This window comes from Diprion similis, chromosome 6 (assembly GCF_021155765.1).
Source record: "Diprion similis isolate iyDipSimi1 chromosome 6, iyDipSimi1.1, whole genome shotgun sequence".
Taxonomy (NCBI): Eukaryota; Metazoa; Arthropoda; class Insecta; order Hymenoptera; family Diprionidae; genus Diprion; species Diprion similis.
The window spans coordinates 3,749,452-3,769,613 of NC_060110.1; the positions used below are offsets into that span (position 1 = coordinate 3,749,452).

At 35.0% G+C, this 20,162-nt stretch overlaps 1 protein-coding gene across 1 annotated transcript; it reads right to left on the reverse strand.

The window, feature by feature from the left end:
• Positions 1-2,097: 2,097 nt before the first annotated feature.
• LOC124406833 (neutral and basic amino acid transport protein rBAT-like) lies at positions 2,098-18,472 on the reverse strand. The gene is made up of 8 exons (XM_046882461.1): positions 18,238-18,472; positions 12,735-12,826; positions 11,794-12,010; positions 9,185-9,324; positions 6,332-6,525; positions 4,099-5,134; positions 2,872-3,134; positions 2,098-2,681 (listed from the first exon to the last, which is right to left on the reverse strand). The coding sequence occupies exons 2-8, from the start codon at positions 12,822-12,824 to the stop codon at positions 2,456-2,458; spliced, it is 2,166 nt and encodes a 721-aa protein (XP_046738417.1). The 5' UTR covers positions 12,825-12,826; positions 18,238-18,472; the 3' UTR covers positions 2,098-2,455.
• Between the last annotated feature and the right edge of the window lie 1,690 nt (positions 18,473-20,162).

The following is a 20,162-nucleotide window of genomic DNA, read 5'->3' on the forward strand; positions in this document are numbered from 1 at the left end:
GCTATATTATACTTCTACGGTTACAGTGGATTGCTTATATGTAAAGCTAAGCACCATAGGCATTTATATATGGGGATCGTACGTGAGTCGGTCGCGGTATTGTGCGCGAAAAACTTTGATAAGTGAAGCGTAACTGGGTAAGCAGTCGAATTTGTGTGTTTTTTTTTTTTTTTTTTTTCTTTTATTCCAAACCATTAGGTCTTATAAACCATGTCCCATATGGGATTTGTTACATCATTTCCTCTCTGTTTTTACGCACAGCACCGAGCGTAGAATGTCTTGTTCATCTCGCATCTGCGCGGGAAAAAAGGAGTTTCCTCGGAATAGGCCTCGTTAAGTTGTGCACGCAGGCGCGTGGCGCACGCGTGCTATCCCCACATAGCTGTACTGTGACCAATACTCTCGCGCCCCAATCCGAGGATCAGCCGAATAGCTTCCTTTCCTTGACCGGATAGACGACGGAGGCTAGCAACTTGACGTTACGACACTTTCTGCCAGGAATCCGAGGACCTTCCTCAGAGCAGTGCGTGAGTCACTGAGGACTCGCTTGTGGCTCCGCGGTGAGGCTTGAGGGAACTCCGTTAGAGGCGTGCTGCTCGCGTGTATATATAGTGAAAAGCGGCGGGTGATAGCGCTTGCGAGAAAGCTGACAAGTATCAATATCGCGATTGTTATAATGTATGGATTAGATTTTTTTTAAAATTTTTTTTTTACAATTCACAGCTGACCAAATTGTTTCAATGTTTTGCTATCGCAAATTGTTATTTTCTGTGGTCTTGAACGTTTTTAATTCGTTGCAGGAATTTCTGTAATTATTTATTATTATTTTTTTTTTTATCTAACAACAAATTTATACAATAAAGTTAATACTTTGTCTTTATATGAACATCGTTTATATTTTTTTCGAGTTTGTAGCTCACGTACGAAGTGAAATATCATTGGACGTTACAGCATATAATCGCTATAAAAGTTTCATTAACATATTACGTGTGTTCTTTGCTTTTTGTCATTATCGGTTTATTTACAATTCTACTAACACATGTAACAAGTATGCCTGTATTCTGAGCAGGTAGTAGAGGCATAATATTGTAGATTTTTCATGTCCACAAAAATACTTTAGAAAGTGTTTTAATAAGCGTTTCATCAAAATAGATTAAAGTCATTGATCTCCTTCAGTACAATTGTTGTAAATAATATGTATTAATTGTATCAAATAATCAATTCGCATTTGTAGTATAAAAAAAGTATGAAATTAGATTTGTTCATTATTGTTTTCTCTCTTTCTCTCTCTCTCTCTCTCTCTCTCTCTCTCTTTCTTTTCTGCATATGCGAAAGACTTACGCTGGAATCTATTAATATTGTTTCAGATGTCCCGTTATCTTGGTAAGAGGCAATAAATTTTATTTCTTAAGTTTGGCGCGAGAAAGTAAAAATCTGACAAATTACAGTACAATTTCAAAAGGGTAAGAAGGTTTTTTAGTATCTTCGTCTCGACGAGTTTCTGCGTTATAACTACACTATCGTTTCGTGTTTGTGAGTTTTAAAAGATGTAAATTTCTTATTTGTTGAAAAATCGTTCATAAGATTGAACATTCAATCGAGCTCACTGACAATCGTTATCCATATTTTATTCAAAATTGAAAACAATTGGTGGCCGTTGTAATACAAAAATCACGCAAGTCGGTCGATATTATTGTCCATAATCAGATTCGAATAACCATAATTTGCGAAATAAATTCAGACTGACCACTCAATTTGGTTTTGCAAAATTAGCAATTACCCTGACAGTATATCGCATCTCGCAATACTTTTTCTGTTTTTTTTTTAGGAACGTTGAAAAATATTTCATGCATAAGAAACAGAAAATTTTAAGTACCAATAAGTACAAAGTTTTTAAAACTTGAGCATACATATTTATGTTATTATGAATATCACCGTCATAATCTTTATAAATAAGTATCGATAATTAAAGTAATTAAGGATTGAAAAAAGAGCTTTAAAAACAATCGAGGAAACGTCGAGAGTGAGAAAAACTATGAACAACTAGTTTAAGTAACTAGTAATAGTTGAAAAAAAAAAAAACAAAAAAAAAAAAAATTGCAAATAAGATTAAACACCGTATTTCACGGAATTTCCAAGATAAATTGCAAGTATTCGAAATTCTCTGTCTTTCTAACTTTTTTATTTAAAAAAAAAATCCCTGACATACTCCAACTTTCCAGAGGAGTGGCGACCCTTCAAATAACGTAGGTATATACCTACAATCTTCCTCGTGGAATGTGGAAATTGCTGTGAAGTAAAACGAATACGTTTCAGACCAGGAGATCTCTGCTCGCCAGCGAGCAAAGTGAAATTCGCAAGACTTTTCGAAATCTGCACTTCAATCAACGATAAAATTTACTGTTAAAAGATAATATCTTGTATAGAAATGATTTCCCGAGTGTTATCTATAATCTCACTTGTCCAGCTTTATGACAAAAGCTTCCCCAGGGAGAATATTGAGCTCTTTAAAGTAGACGGTGTGGTTGATTTGGTTGACGCTACCGACAACTACGTGTCCACCATAGTAAAGTGAAGATAAATCTTTGGTACGATTCTTTGACCCGAAGTTAGCCACCATAACATACGAGTTACGTCGAGGATACCAACGCTCGAGAACAAGCAGATCATCTGCCGTGTATCTGAAACAATAATGTTTAATGTCAAATTAGTTAGACATTCGTATTACTTGTAAATCTTTCAATCCATAGAAAATAGTTCGCCAAATACGCGGCCTTAGAAAATCATAAAAAATGAGGATAGATAGTAAAGGACAACGAGTGAAATTAGTCCATGGTGTATGTCGTTTTAGACATTTTATTATATTCTCACCTAATTCCGCAATTCCCCCTAATTTGGTGATCCTTATATACCGCATTGACGTAAATCGTCGGTGCCTGCGATCGGAGTTTTGCCATACCGCGAATTGCCCCAACGAGAGTAGTTTTCACAGGTTTTGGGGGTTTGGGAAGCCATGGGATGATGTCGGAACAGAATTTGTCCCCATTGGTAACCTCGTCCCAGTCCATTGGCGAGAGATTATGAACATGCTTGATGTCCTGATGATCTTCGCTATCGCAATTCAGCATCCCAATCTACGTTTAAAAAATTTTTCAGTCAGTTTTTTTTTGCCTCGCTTAAATTTATTTAAGTTTCTAAAGAAAATTATTTTTTAGAAACTTTCAAAAATTTCTGAAAATTGTTGATATTTTGAATTGCATTGGGAATATTCTTTCACAAAGATAATGCGTTTTTTTTTAATCTATTTGAACTGTTTTCGAATATTTCTCTCAGAAATCTATTTCAGATTTCCATAAACCAGTAGTTTGAACAGAAAATACGCAAAAATATTAAAACTCTGTTGATTACATTTTTGATACGGTATGAAATTCTAAGGAAAGATGAGATTTCTCTGGAAATTGGTCTGATTTTCAATTCTAATTCAACTATGTAGTTGAAATATAGACAGAATAAAAAATCAGATCGGAAAGAATGTGAACTGATCCTAGAAATTCATTCGATTTTTATTTCAAACTAGACTAAGACTAGTCATGAAAATGTACAAATTACTGCTTAGAAAAATTAAAAGCTTAGATATCGATGCTTCATTTCACTTTATGGTGGCTTATTTTATTAGGGAGTCCAGTTTCGACGAAGTCACTGAAATAGAATTTCTTTGTTCTTCAGTATCCCATTGGTCAATATTTCCACGTGTTGATAGCAATCAAATTCGGCCCCAATCAAATTAAACTTTCAACCATGCCAACAGGATATAAAAAGCGTTTCATTAAATTTGAACAAAATAAGCCATCATAGAGTGAAATCGAAAGAATCGAATAAATTTTCAACCATTTTGAAGCGATCTGAATTAAAGCATCGATATTCAACATAAGCTTTTGTTTATAGTTCTAGCCTCGTCTGTTTTTGTATCTTTCAAGACATCTTTGCAGTTTACGAATATAATAATTTGACAAATACTCAATGTACGATCATCTCGTAATAAAACCAATAAAACGTATCGATTTCCGGTTAACCGAGCTCCTTAATTCGAGATCTTACCTCGTCCCCGTAGAATATACTTGGAGATCCGGGTAGCATCATTCCCAGAAGAGACGCGGCTATGCTTGCATTGTTCGTGCTTAGAGTGCTGTTAAGAATGGACGCAATTCGTCCTTTTTCAACTCCCCCAACGCTCCAATGTACCCAAGGATATCCCGGTTTCCGGAACAACGCGCCGTTCAAAACGGCGTCAACTTGGCTCTTGAGCCCAGTTGTCCCGTTCTCAAAATTCAAGGTGACATCAACCAGGTCGAACCTTTCCAAAATCACGTTCTTCGAAGGTCCAGACGGTGCGCTGTCCAGCACCTCGATACTGCAGATGAGGATCCTGTTTGGCCCCACCAACGACTTCCAGTGCCTGACCAACTCGACGAAGCTCGCTTCCTTGACCAAATGCTCGAGTCCCTTGAGGTAGAAACCATCGACGCCTTTTTGGAGCCAAAACTTGATAGCCTCTGTCACCTCGGTCACCGGATGATCTTTCTCCTGCTCTGCAGACGCTGATGGGACTGAAGTTGCAGGCTCAGTATCCAACGGTGGCGGTACCGAAGTGAGGATGTTCCTGATGGATTCAAAGGAGGTAGGTTCGGGTACCGGGAAAACTTTGGGAAGCACCGAGGCACTCTCGTCTCTTCTCTCTCTCACTGCCTTGTCCTTTTTACTCGGCTTACCAGTGTGGGAGTTACCGTCGTTGAAATATCGTGTGATGTAGGGGTGCAGAGGGAGGTCCAGGACCAACGACATGTTCCTTTGATGTATCGCCAGCAGGAGATTGTCGAAATCTTCGTGCTTTCCTAGGTGCTCGTCGATTTTGAGAAGTGTCGTCACGTTCCCGTAGTACTCAGGGTATCCTGGGGCTGGAAATATGGAATTCAATCGAACGACTCGCACGCCGAGATCTGTCAAGTAGTCCAGCCGGTTGGTGATCCCCTTCAGGTCTCCGATGCCGTCACCGATTTTTGAAGATTCTTGATACGAAGCCGGGAATATTTCGTAGAAGACACTACCTTGCCACCATTCGACTGGTGGATCGCATCTGCGTGATAAAAATTATTTTACATTAACCTAAAGCCGAAAGTCTTAATCGATCAATTTTAGTAAGAACAGGTTGATGTCGACTTTTCGCGAACTTGAAGGATTTACTGTTTGCGAGTAAATCTAAGTCAAAATTCATTCTGTCGACGTTGGAGAATGGAGAAGCTCCATCACGCCATATAAAAACTTGTGGAGTCTTTTGAAAGAATCATAACTTTGACACTCTAAGTTTTCAACATTTTTTTCACGAATCGATAAACATTTTTCTTTACTGCATATATCGTGGACTGATTTGCTCCTTTACATAGGCAATAGTTATTTCCGATTTTGAATCTAGGCGATGACTTACAAATTACATTCAACGTCTTGAGGCATACGTAGAGATTTCAAGGGCTAAAAGCGTTTCATCGGTTTCTTTTTACTACTCTAATCAACTTACGACAAATTTGGAAAAAAAATTCACAGATTGGTTATCACCCACAGAAATTGGCCAAATTTTCACAGTTGCACTGAATGAATCGAACTATCCGGTATGATGCCACTCGGCGGTGATGAAACACACATTTTGAGCCCAGTTCCATGAGATTTGATGGTGAGATGACTAAATGGCAGCTCATCTGGTTTTCGATTACGAAGAACACCGAAATCTCATTTTGGCGACATTTGTTACCGATATTACGCGCATGCCGGTAATGTATGCGTGTAATGTCGGTAAAAAATTACCGGCAGGCGTGAAAGATCGGTAACAAGTGTCGCCAAAATGAGATTTCGGTGTACTTCGTAATCGAAAACCAGATCAGCTGCCATTTCGTCATCTCACCATCAAATCTCATGGGACTGGGCTCAAAATGTGTGTTTCATGACCACCGAGTGGCATCATACCGGTTAGTTCAATCCATTCCGTGCAACTGTGAAAATTTGGTCAATTTCTGTGGGTGGTAACGAATCTGTAAAAGTTTTTTCCAAATTTTGAAAAAGTGAAAAGACGCTCCACTTTTTGCCAAAATAAGGCATTAACTGCCTAAGTTTCACTCCGATCGCTTGAGCGGTATAGGAGTTTTGCATCCCCGCGTTTTCGAGGTTTACAACTCGTCTTTATAAGCACCTTAAGGTATCAACATTAATCATAATATTATAGTTGCTTACAGACAATCGACAGTGGAAATGAGACCGGATGCAACTCACAAGGATCACTTACTTCTTGGGCATCGTGGTGATAATACCGATGACGAGTGCCACACAGCCGACAAGAAATGACATGAAAGACCAAAAGCACGCCTTGCGAATAAGCGGCCAATTCCATGCCATGAAACGGTAATCTTTCGGACTCTTTTGGACTGCCAGCTGGATGCCCACCAAAGGAGGTTTTCCGCCATTCTCCTGATTGTAAAACTGAAGACATATGTTGTCAGTATACGTAAGTCAGTGTCCGAAGACACAAGCAGAAAGGAACGGTAAGTGAATTAGACACCATGTATCCACTTAATTTCGATTAATCTTAAACCCTTTCGGAAATATAATCGATTTAAAGCGTTTTTGATGTTAAACAATGTGAAACCAATGGACAAAATGACTGCGTCATGCCACGTTGAATTTAATTAGAACAATAATTTTTTTCAAAAGGGATGAAATTTGAAATAACTTGCACAAATTTCAGTTATCAAAACTCGAGCATTAATCATTTTGAAACAACTTCGTTATATCATCGTTTCTTTTTTTTTACAAAAAATTTGCCATTTATCGTATTTTCATGGATTGAACATCATTTTACGGCGTGAATTAATGAATTCTGTACAAATCTAGACAGTTTCGTTACTTCTTCGGGTCCACTTTTCAACGTAAATCGTTTTATTGAGAAACTTAATAACGTATTCGAGCATTCATTTAAGTTAATTTGTAATTATACAAACTAGACAAACTGATCGAATCGTATAATAACAAAAAAATTTAGTATTGAGAACTATAATGATATTAAATAGTTACTCGAACGATAATTTCTACCAATTCCAACCATATTTAAAGCGTTATTACAACCAACATTCTTTCTACTATGATTTTATAGTATAAATATACGTATTTGGACAATAGAAATTGATTCACAATTTGAATCATTCCCTGCTGCGTCAATCGTGAAACGATTATTACATTACAAATTAACAATTTTTAAAACTCCAATACTCGATATTCATTTACTTCCTACTATGTACTGTTTCTTATCGTGCGAGTCGTGATACTGATTAGGAGAATTGGTAACTATAATCACACTAAATAGTTAGCTTCGCTATATTGCTTCTAATATCAACAATATTTGAATCGTTATTACAACAATAACCATCAATTTTCTAAATTCACAAGAAATAAATTTTTTATCAATGAAGAATTTTTTCGATTTGTCGCTTTTTAAGCCATCACGTTCTCCAAAATTGGTGACCAATTTCTTAAAAAATGTATACAAAATTTTGTAATAATTTATGAAATATCGAAGAATTGACATATTCAAATATATTAAAAAAATCATTTTACAATAATAGATAAGAATGAAAAAATAACATGCACTGCAGGGGTGCGTGGGTCGTTTGCAAATTCTTTGAAGAATGGGTACCTAACCTCTATAGACATGAACACATCGCGTCGTCGTCATGACGTATGACATGTTTATTTTTACATGTAAAACAAATATAATACATATAATAGTAAAGTCAAATATCCGTTGTGAAGTAAACGAATGATTGACGAGTGTCAAATAGAATGGAATATATTTTAAAACACTGTTTAAACCAGCTGTTGAAAATTTACAGGAAACGACAGGGAATAGCAAAGAAATTTTGAATGAATTCACGTGGGAGAACGTTTTGACACACAAACGGCATCGAACCAATTCTTTTCTGGGTTTTTGCTGTTTTATTGTTTATAAAGCGAAAGAGGAAAAATGGAAGACTTGCGGTGCTCTGGCACGGATAAGAGAAATGTAAACAAGTGGTTAATTTGGCTGACTTTGACGTGCCAACTTAAAAAAATTTTCATACATACTGCATGTATGTTAGACTGTATAAAAAAAACAAATGGATTGTTTATTTATTTGTTTATTTTTTTTTCAAGTTATACTGAAAATGTTGTTCCAAATGAAAAAAAAAATCAGAATGCTGTCCAATTTTTAGCTCTAATATTAACATTTAAAGGTGCCTCGTCGTGATTTTCTATTTCACCATAAGAATAACACGGGAAAAATAATTTTTGTTACTTCTGATTTTTATAACTAGCTAACAACGCGTTGTACAGAAAATTCATAGACATATTTTTGTAGGGAATTGAACGTTCTACAAAAAGTTTTTGTGTCATTTTACGATAAATGTACTCTTTTAAAAGTTATTTTGAGGTCAAAAATCAAACAAAGTACCTCAAATAACCTTTGAAAGAGTAGATTTATCGTAAAATGATAAAAACAATATTTTCTGGAGAGCGTTCAATTCCCTACAAAAATATATCTGTGAATTTTCTGTACGACGCGTCGTTACCTAGTTATGAATATCGGAAGGAGAAAAAATCATTTTCACCGTATTATTTTTATGGAAAATACAGTACAACTTAAAAAAAAAAAATAAATAAAAAATAATCGATATTTTTTTATACAGTCTAACGTATACACTTGAATTTGTTCAGAGCGCAGAAAACATTGATAAATAATTATTATCTTTCTTTCGTAAATTTTATTCTCCAAATCACTATAAAATTATTCATTTAAATAATTCGACAAATATCGAACCAATCTACCCAAAATATAATTCGATGTTAATTATGCGAGAAGCTCCCTCAATTGGGAAATTTCAGAGATATGGTCGATCAAAAAAGAGAAGAAAAAAAAAACAAAAAACAAATACGACGAGACATCAACTAAGAAATGATGAATAATCAGTAGGTTGTTCGGTAAAATAAAATTTGTCTTGGTGAAGGTGTAGAAAGAAAAAAAAAAATAATGAAAAAACCAACGAAGAGTTGACGAACTGGGGTGGACACAATAAACTTTTTTGACGTAATTCAAAAATCTACTCACAAGAGCCTGCGCATCTGGAGCAAGGTGTTGGTACGCTGTGTTAAGCTGCGTGAGGAGCTGGGCACAAACGGGTTCGTTATCTCCGCTACTGCTGGCACTACTACTGCTAGACTCTACCATTGGATCTCTAGAGCTGGGTTCTGCAAATTGGAAGAAAAAAGCCTTGATATTACTTTGGATTTTTAAATTACACGTCTGTATCGCGGTTAATCAATCCTTTGAACCGCTTTCTGGACTTTTTTTGATGCATCAGTTTTAAAATTTTAGGTTGAAAGATTTAAATCCAATCTACGATTTTTGATCAAATTCGGTATCAACTTCCGGAACAAACTGCGGAAATAAATTGTTATGCACACAGACACATGCACATATATATGTATACACATTAGGGTGGTCCTTATTTAGGGGTCGGAAAAATTTTCTTAAATTATTGAAAAAAAATTTGTGTTGAGTTTGACGCCTTTACGTCAACTGAAACACGTGCCTCTGGGTTCCAAAAGTTTTTAAATGTAAAATACATGTAGTTTTTATAACCAGTTGATTAGTTTTTTTATGATTTGTATAAATTAAGAGACTGATATGAAACTTGGTGGAGTTGTTGTTATAATTATAAGGACAAACTATGAAAATTTAAAAATTTTACAATTATTGTTTCCTTAGGTATATAAGCCTAAAAAAGTGATGCTTGTTGAGCTTACATAAAAAAAGAAATATATTATAAAATTATGATAAAATTTTGACATTTTCACGATTTTTTTTTTAATATCATTAAAAACAATAACTCTGCCAAGTTTCAAATCGGTATCTTAATTTATACCAAAATTATGCAAATCGAAATAACTGCTTATAAAAAGTACATATATTTTATATTTAAAACTTTTAGAGCCTAGAGGCAGGTCTTCCGGTTGTCGTAGAGGGTTAAACCTTTACACAGATTTTTTTTAAATTATTTGGAACGCATCTGGGGCGCGTCCACGGATGTACCTATGGGGCATTCCACGTGTGATATACCTGACAAAAAGCCTGTATTTCAGTTACTGAAGTTAAAAATATGTGTATATTACTTGATTGAAGCGAATATTTAAATGCAAAAAATAAATTCTTTATTTTAAGAAGTGATATTAATAAGTTCCAGTGACTAAATGCTCTCATCTCTGTAATTGAAATTCTTTTTCACGGTGATTGATCTATGTGAAGAGTATTCCTTTTCTTCCTAAAGTTAGATGTTCATAATTCTTCTGCTCATATTTTTGTGAATTACGATACGAATAAAAGATTCTTAAATTTTGGATATGACTAAAAAAAATGACGAAGATTGAACTATAGAAAAAAAAAAAAAAAAAGAGAAAAGAAAAATAACTGTGGGTGACGTAAGTTAACAATACTAAGAAAAAAAGAATTTCGACTAAGGAAAATATATTTCAAGGTTAAGTGAACGATGAGAACTTCTTAAAATACAAGATTTATTTTCTACTATGAAATATTTGTATAAGTTAAGTATAACATATTTATATACCTATAGCGGCTGATATGTTTAGTTTGCTATAGCCAAGAATATATTTGATTATACCGGAATTTATTCGGGGCAGACACTGTAAGGATATCACTGATGAAAAAATGCTCCTTGAATCTTTCACCAGCCATCACCATTGTGGGATGGTAACGAATGTGTGGAAAAAATCATATCCAACAAGTAGTTACACGAGTGCTGCGCAATGTGGTTGCGTGTTTCATTTGATTGTCGAGATTGTTTAACACCGTGAATTTGCGAGCACGCAACGAATCAACAACAATTGTTTGACCACGAAGATGGCACACGATACACAACCAATGAAGTAGATTGTAAATTTTAGCTCATAGGTGCCGGGTGTCAAGTGATGATTATTGCTCCAAGATATTTATTTGCGTCTCACTCTGCAACGTTCTTATACAATTTAGATACAATTTTTGAGTCTGAATATTTCTATGAAAGAAAAAATTTGTCTTTTTGTATATTAAACATATTTTACGACCAAGGCTTATTCAGAGAACTAGTAACAAAAAATTAATTTTCCTATAAACTAATAAATTTAAATTAATTGAAAATATGAAAGAACTTTAATAGCGGAGACAGAGAAAAATGCAAATTGAGAGCAATTTATTTAATATAAAAATATATTAAATTCCCAAAAAAAATTTCGTCTCAATATCTCTATACAGCTATAGTCATAAATAGTAAAAATTTATTGTTTGTCTACAACGAGAACGCGAACGGTGGCTAAAATAGCGTCCATATACCGTGTGTCCACGAGGAAAGTGCGCAGCTTATTATGCGCATGCGTTAAGTCTTTCAGATCTTATTGGATGACGCAATACCAGTTGCGACTGTCAAAAAATGTCCCTAGGAGTCCCTAGTACAATCGTGTTTGGGGATTTGGATTTTGAACTTCAGAAAGAAAGAATTAAATGACAAGAAAGAAGTCAATGAATAGTTGATAATTAATTCGCAGGTTTCGTTATAATTATTTGTTTTTGAACCACTTCATCGTGCCTATAACAACAAAATTTCACTTTTATAAATTCGCTATTTCATAATGAGTTCTAAGGTTATGAAAATAAATGGGACTCACCGTCGTTCAGAGGTTTACTGGAACTGTTGAGCGTGACTAGATTTATATATCCGTTCAGACCGTTTTCTGAATTGAAATTATCCAAAGTCTGTGCGGAAGTCATATCCAGCGAGGTTCCCTCAAGAGGGCTGAAAATTGCCGAGTTTTCCAATGGATTGAACATTTGACCTGGTGGCGGACTCGGTGTCAGAAGTGGACAATCTGACGTCTCTTCATCCTGTCAAGAACAGTTCACGGTTTAAAATCAGGTGAAGAAAACGACACATTCAATAAAATCAAAGTCTCCGATGAATTGTATAAAGTTGTTATTTAATGTTAGTCTCTTGTAACTTATAAACAGTTAGAAAAGATTATTCGATTATGAAATTGTTCGTTTAACATATATAACAAAATATTGAAATCATCAAAGCTTTACTGCATGTGTGACGTGCGAGGTTTTTACTTGTTTTTTTCTCGGCGAAAATAAATGTCTACTTGAAATCGCGTCTCTTTTCCAAAGGAATTTTGAGAAAATGTCCAAAAAATGATGATTAAAAAAATTTTTTTTGTTTTTTTTTGTTCATTTTTACTTTTTACTTTTTCTAATCAATTCGAAGGAATTTTTTATATCGTTGACGTTTAATTTTTGAAGTAAACTGCAAAACTACTTGAGCCAAAGTATAAATTCATAAATTTATAAACCTACAGTGAGGATTTGTCACGAAAGAAAGAAAAGCAATTTCGATCGATTCTCTTCTTCCAACGCTCGATTAACGAGGTCTGATTAAATTGGGGTCAACGTTCAAGCAAACTACACGATAATATTCATGGGAAGTAACTACTGCACTCGATCACCATGATTGGGACTGAAACTTGAAACTGTGGCGCAACGCGAAATACACGAAATAATGCTTTGAAAAATCTTTATTATATTTACTACATAATTGAAAGATTGAACTCACCCGAGGCAAAAGCTCCTGTGAACTAGGCGACGCTAGTAGATCACCTGGCAGCACCACGGAGAGCAGACCTTCTGGTTTCTGGATGTTCATTTCTATGCAGAAAAAGAGCGAGACATATATTTTACTTTGTTTGTAATGGATGCATCGGCAAGGAGAGTATCAGACTTATACGTATATATAATGGATTCTAGTAAAACTATTAGGGTTGTTTCCTTGGCCTAAAACATGAAGCCTGCGATGTGGAGTTTGATCCAATAATTAATTTACGCCTAAAACAATTGGATCAAATGTGTGAGTAAATAATTCACCTATAAAAAATAATGCGACGTTAGGTTAGTCTTGTTTCACAAATTCTAGGCAGATCGTGATTTTGAATTTTGGTATTTTATCACATCTGAACTTTTTTGGTTACATTTATTAATACGCGTATGTATAAATCGTATTACTGGATGTTTACTGATGTCTTAGATTTTTAAAAATACTATCCTGTACAATTTTTGGTGTTTAAGAAGTTTCAATTTCGAAATAAGTCACTTTCCACGGAATTTTATTTCAATCGTTGAACTTTGAAATCTTGGACCTCACTTAAATCATTGATGAAGTTTGATTTTCGAAGATTTAAAAAAATGGATTAGAAAAGATAATTTATTTAACCCTGAAAAATTTGTAGATTATTTTTAAAAATCAGAGTAATCAAAAAAATCATCTAAGGTCGTTAAGACAACGAGTTGATCGTTCAGTTCGTTCGTATCAGTTGGCAGTGTCAAAATACGAAAAACTAAATTTACTAAACTCACCAAATATGTAAAAGTATCTACAATTTCACTCATTGATAAAAATTACTGTTTTACTCTGGCTTTTCTTTTCTTTTCTTTTTTTTTTTCTATTCTATGAAATGACATAATTTTTTCAATTCGAAGTAAAACTTTTCTTCAACCATGTTTGGTGAATTGAAGATATTTTATTTTCATGTGCATACAGGTAACCCATAATGCACTGTAGTTACAGTGTGTAATTGGTTAGTTGGTTATAGTCTAGATTATTATAGCATTGGCACTGCTATAGATTATGCATTCCAATGGAATTGGGTCACGACGCGACGCTCTGCCGCATCTGAAACAAAACTCATTATCAAAACTCAATCGAATTTTGATCAGTGAATCTCCGGACTCGAGTCTCGCCGGAGGTCTTCGATAAACCGAGCAATCCTATTGAGATTCCGAAGCCCATACGTACTAGAATCTTCAATTACTTCGTTAACGATCGCTACTTTCGGTTTACGATCACGTATTTATATTATAACACTTTCTTTTTTTTTTTTTTTTTTTGTATTTCTCGCTGTTACTTTCGTCGCGTTTTTACTTGGTGTCATTAACACTGAAGAGAATAAAAAAAAAAAAAAAAAAAAAATCACGAAACAAGGCGATAAAGAAATCCGTCATTAAAATTCTTGCGATTTTCATCGTCTGATAAGAAAAACCGGAATTTCGGAAACGATGAATTACAAATTTTCTAAGGGTATATATTCAAATGGTTCCCAATATTTTCGAACCCAAAAAAGAAATCAGTATCGGATCAAAAACACCTATAACGATGAGATTCATTATTGTACATATTCTAAGTACAAAATCCCTTTCTTCAATATTGTTAATAAGCTTGTATTGATCGGATTTACTCAAATTCATTTCTATCGCATAACAGTCATGGTGTTTCATCCTTTTTCACTATCATTGGAGCTAATCACCTTTTAAACAGTATTTTCCCTTCTCCTAACTTTTCATTCAGACGGTCCGTCAGTCGTTTTATCACTTCGGTGCATCAAATTCATGTGATTATCTGAAGCGCAGATAAAACACTTGGTTTCGTTAGGCACGAGTCACGAGTGAGCAAAAGTGCAAGGCAAGGTAATAAGAGTAGCTGCAAGCATATGAGTATGTCGAAGACGAACATGAGCCACATAACACCAACATCAACAAAAAGTCGATTAAAAGCTGTGCCCTACAGTCCTCGTTCCACAATCGAGTTTGCAAGGTGAATGTGTGACTCGTATCTAACCTTGGCTTAAACTTGGGTGGAAGTTGCATTTGAAAAAAAAACGAAGAAACGCTTTGAGTTCTAAATCGTCCAAAATTTTTCTAGGTTAAAAAAACAGAGGATGACTTGACGTGGGTGATTGACGAGTACAGTCTGAGCAGGAAATGGAATTGTTTGAGAAGTTGTCTGCTCCTTAGTGTCCACAAATACTCATATCTGCTCATGAATGATCGCCATAATGCACCGCATGGGGTATTCTTAGTCGATCTGTGGACTGCAGGCTCTGTGTTCAAAAAACGATCGACGCATTATTTAAGCGCCAAGACAGGTGGACTCACATTGTGAAAGTTAATGACTGTCGGATGAGCGTTTGTCACGGGATTAAGAAGTCTTGAATTCGTCACGTGCCCAGGAGCCTAAATACACTGATGTTAGTCCGTTACGTTGGTATGCTTTTTGGCAATCGTGCAAAACGGATGAGTGACGTTAATCATGAAGTCGCATGCTGTGTGTGCAGATCGGTCATATGAGCACGTGAAGCGAATGTTAATTTGGTTGTTAAATGTTGCATAGAAGATAATAAGTATTATATCTAGATCCAGATAAGATCGTTGGTGTAGAAATGTTTCTTTAAATGAGATCAAAGATAGTTTCTCTGTTTTTATTGTTACTGTGGAAGATAAGATTATCCTTATTTTCATTTGGATAATTCAAAATATGAGTATAAAAAATAGGGAAACAGAAGGGTGTGATTTATAATGTCACTGAGAAAAAAAGAATTGTAGAGGCAATGGAATATTTGATCCGATCTACTTGGGATCATAAATTTTATGAAAGAACGTAAGATTTGCAGGAATTAAAAAAAAATTTAATTCTAGCAATAAAATGTTTATTTGTATCAATAGCGAGGAAATGATTTAATCGATTGAGTAATTCTACAATTTAGCGCACTGCATTAAGAAAAAATTTCTTTCAGAAAGACGGTTTAATTGAATTATTCATTTTTACGGAATAACATCCAAGTATCGACTTCAAATGGCGTCTCCAATATTTCAGTCAACAGTTTATTCTAACGTTATACTGCAGATGGAGATCAAGATGAAAGGAAAATATATTATTAAGGGTATTATTTAAATTGATATGTTTTTAAACATAAAAAGAGCAAATAATTCTTGTTGGTTGAACTGTAAATTATACTTATACTAAAAAATTCATTTACAAACTGTATGGTTTCACTAAACCCTCAAATCACGCAACGCAACCTCACTTTTCATCTTTAAAATTAATTACATTTTTATTCCATTCAGTGTCACAGTGAGTTTTTTTTTTTTTTTTTGACGATACATACTTTTCAGAAATATTATTAATTAACATAAATTTATCCACAGTAGTCCTCCCATTAGATCCGGAGGTAAAATTAACGATTTCAATTCTACTGTTCGACCCATGGCTTGGGCAGCCCGAATTTCTGGTACTAGATACTTGTCGTATTTCTCGGATAGAGCAGGTGCATCGAATGAGAGGGAATTCGTTCTTTGGCACTGGTACAACCGTGCTTCCGAGCTATTCTACGCTTTTCGTTGGTGTGGCTGTTTACCCAAGTCCACGTCGAATTATAAAGGTATTGTTATTTTAATCGCACCGGACAAAAATGGCGTTTGGTATACAGATACTGCGACGTTGATACAAATAAAGTACCAATGCAGCTATATCGGTTGGCGCTAAAAAACTTTCCTGATTCTAACAAATACAAGCTTCAAATTGCACGTACAAGGAAACTGTCTGATTTTGAATTTGAATACATGATATAGAATTTAAAAAATTTTTCATTCAAAAGCAAAGGACCCGATACATAGAAATCAGAATTTTTATGTGACTGTAATCTAGCTTTTTTAAGACTCTTTTCTGCAATACCGTTGAAACACTGTTTTACCACGTTAGTTCACTCGATTATTCCATTCTTTAAGATCACACTGATACAACAACGTTCAATCTACAAACGGCAATCTACAAATTGGCTGTTGAAAAACAAAACCTGGTTCAGTAAAATCGACTGAATCTATCTCTCTTGCACTCATATAGGAAAATTATTCTAGCTTGCAGAGATAATAATTGGATACGTAGTCGACGTGCGATAATCTCGTAATTAAATTGACAAAAAGTATCGATTCACCAGTCTGTTGAAGGGCCTAGAAATCGTCACTCCTCACGCTTCCGTAACGCGTAGTCACAAACCAGAGTACATAGACTTGTGTCTCATCTGCATCAACAGTTGTCAACGACGTGTATTTTTAGCTGCAATACGTTCAAACGTAGTCAGCAGCCTGTCAAGGTCGATAATTGAGCAGAAACGGTCCGTGCAATATATTGCATCATAGTAAAGTGCAATCATCGAGAACATTTATTAATTACTTCAATGCCTTAACTGCCACACGAAAGAATTCAAAATTTTGCGAAGTTTCTTTACCAATTGAGCGAACGAGATGCTCAAAAATTTGAAGAGAGTTTCTAAATTTCTCTGTATTCAAGCGTTTTTTACACGGTTTAAACTCGTAGGAAAAAACGTAAATTTGGAATTTTCGGATTGCCTGATATTCAGTGAACTCTGATAAAGCAAAACGTATTAATACTTTCTAAATTCAACCCCTTCGACGTTGTTAAAAAATGACAAGGCGGTGATTTTTTCTCTGAGTTTTGTTATAATCAAATTAAAACGATTTTAGAAAGAAAGAAATTTTTAAAAACAATCCCAGCTTTACATCCGCGAAGATATCGATGTAAATCAGTAAATATCATCATCGTCATCATCATCGTCAGTTTTTATTATTGTGCACGATAATTTTAGACAAAACAGAATTTTCTGTTCAAATAATCCTTACAATCGCAGAGGAAAAAAATTTGCAACAGGAGAAAAATAAACATAAAACATTGGATAATAAAATCTAATCAAAAACCTTAAACCAACTGTCACAAATCAAAACAATCAAGGTTAGTGAAAATAGATAAACAATAAAGCATAAGTAAAGTAAAATAAATTAAGAACACAGAGAAGCAAGTACACGTACAATAAAGTTATGAAATTCACATATGCAGCATTGAAGAAAACGATTAGGCGTATAAATCTTCTGTTGAAAATTTCTACGACTACAAATTTTGCCAGAAATTGAAACATTTCGTATTATTTCGTACAAAATTGTATACCTATATGCACAGTTTTTCGTAGAGAATTATTAATTTACTTTTAAAAAATACTAGCTTGTGCATGTCTCACTGAAAAAATAACAATTTTCATGAAAAATCTTCAAATTTTTAATGAGAAACTATACATATTTAAAATTTTTGTCAAAAACAATTTTTCGCAATGTCCCAATTTCCCAAAAAAATTCTTTAAAAAACCTAAAAATCATTTTCACCAGGCGAGAGGCTTGCACAAGATCCTTACATCACGCGGCGCACAACACACACTTACCGGAGTCTAAATTCTCGCCGGTAGCCACGTGAGGATCACGTCACACGGTATCGTCGGGACTAAGTTGAAGCTCGATTTTGGGAATTGTGCGACGATCACGCGCTCTGTGTGGGACCCCTCGAGTCTCCGGAAGTCTCGATTCCGGTTCCGGTTCCTGCCTCGCAAGCCAGGTGCTTCCTGCCTTCTTCGACCTTCGGGCACGTGATTCGACCCTTCGGAGGACGACGAACGCCGGGTTTTTGCCGGCAAGCTTTAGGGGTGTCGAGTGACTTTGGCTAGATCACGGTTACCCCGACGATCGTAATTTCGGAAGATCGGTGGGTGCCTCGTCTCGTCTCGTAGATCCTTCTGACGAGCGTCCGCGTCAGTGTCGTCGCGCGTATAACACCTACGCGGATATATTTAGCTTCGCCTCGAGTCTGACCGACACTCGCAAAGCTTGCGAACCTCGCGCCCCCTGGAAAAAGCTCCGAGACGCCGGCGATCTGCTGCGTCGCCACGCTGCGCCGCTAGATCAATACGCGAATTCGTTCGGCGCATAGTTTAAGCGGCTCGAATATCGGGCTGGATTGGATTTGAACCTGTGTGGGATTTACACATTTGTTAGCCAGTTAGATATTCGAATTTACCGCCAGCAGGATATTTAAATTTTGCCGCCAAAAGATTATTCAAATTTTGCCGCCATTACCGAACTCTACGATTTTTTGTCAATAAAATTTTAACTTTATGATTTGTGTACTATCGTCCTAATTACATCACCTTTTTCTCGTAATTAATATGATTTTGAACTAGGAGATCGATGTGTCAGTTCCTAGATTATTTTAAGAAATAGTTTTTCGTTATATTTCTAAGCTAATAAAAACTCAATGATGTACTATCCGGAAAAAAATTATCACGACTAAGCAATAGTGCGATTATTAAATATTATTGTTTCAAATAGTAAAATTATGCTTTTAATATTTAATTGAAAATATTTATTATACAAATGGTAAAATTTATAATCTATGCTTAGAAAAGTAATATTTGAACGCAGAATATTATCGCGAAATTTTATGCTGCAGGAGATTTGAACGTTGTAGTTCTGGTCGGAAACACGTGAAAGTACAAAATTACTTATGTTACTAATATTAACACTAGTAGACACCTGCTTTTATTGGCTATTATTGTTTTATAGGCCATCGGGCTAGATCAGATACTAGACGGAGAGAACAGAGTCGTTGAATCAACTAAATGTGCGTTCATGGGTGTTGAAGTGAATATTCAATTGTGTCAATTCAAGATCTTTTGGTCTAACAAAATGTTTAGTTGATTTAAATAGTTCAAGAACTTTGCATCGTTCAAATTCGGATAAAAAATATGAGAGAACTTTGCTCTTCAAATTATCATAATCAGAAAGCTACGGTTTAATAAATTTCATTTTTTTAGATGCGAAAATCTTGAAGGTATTACAAAAGCCATGAGATCTGAATTAAGTTTTTAAATTTCGAAATCTGTTATTTAATAAGAAATGTTTTCAATACAAATTGAATTCGGAGCAACAAAAAATCTTCATACATTTTGAATCACTACGATCAGTAATTGAGATTGTAGGATTCACACATTGAGAAAAAAAATCAAACTCACTCGAACTTGGCCTATACTTCACTTGAAATTGGCCTATAAATCGTGGCTTCTACTTCTATGTTATTCTTTACCGTCTGTCATTATGTTTATCCGTTGATAACGAAAATATGGAGAAAATATTTCTTCATATTCTGAATTCACGGAATACTACAAAGCTTCTGAGCAAAGTGCAAAAAAGAAATATTTCTAACGATCGAGCAGCTTTTCGTGGTGAACGCCCGATAATAGGCAACTGTTCATGCATGCGCGCGAGCAATGAGCATTCACAAATGTTTCAAATGATAACTAGATAAAAATGTTAT

What these genes read in the sequence shown, in the direction of transcription:
- LOC124406833 (XM_046882461.1), bottom strand. Translation starts at nt 12,824, where the DNA reads ATGAACATCCAGAAACCAGAAGGTCTGCTCTCCGTGGTGCTGCCAGGT. An exon ending in CAGTAAACCTCTGAACGACG is followed by an intron (nt 9,325 to 11,793) that starts GTGAGTCCCATT and finishes TCCAATTTGCAG; the next exon opens with AACCCAGCTCTAGAGATCCA. An exon ending in CTCCAGATGCGCAGGCTCTT is followed by an intron (nt 6,526 to 9,184) that starts GTGAGTAGATTT and finishes ATATGTCTTCAG; the next exon opens with TTTTACAATCAGGAGAATGG.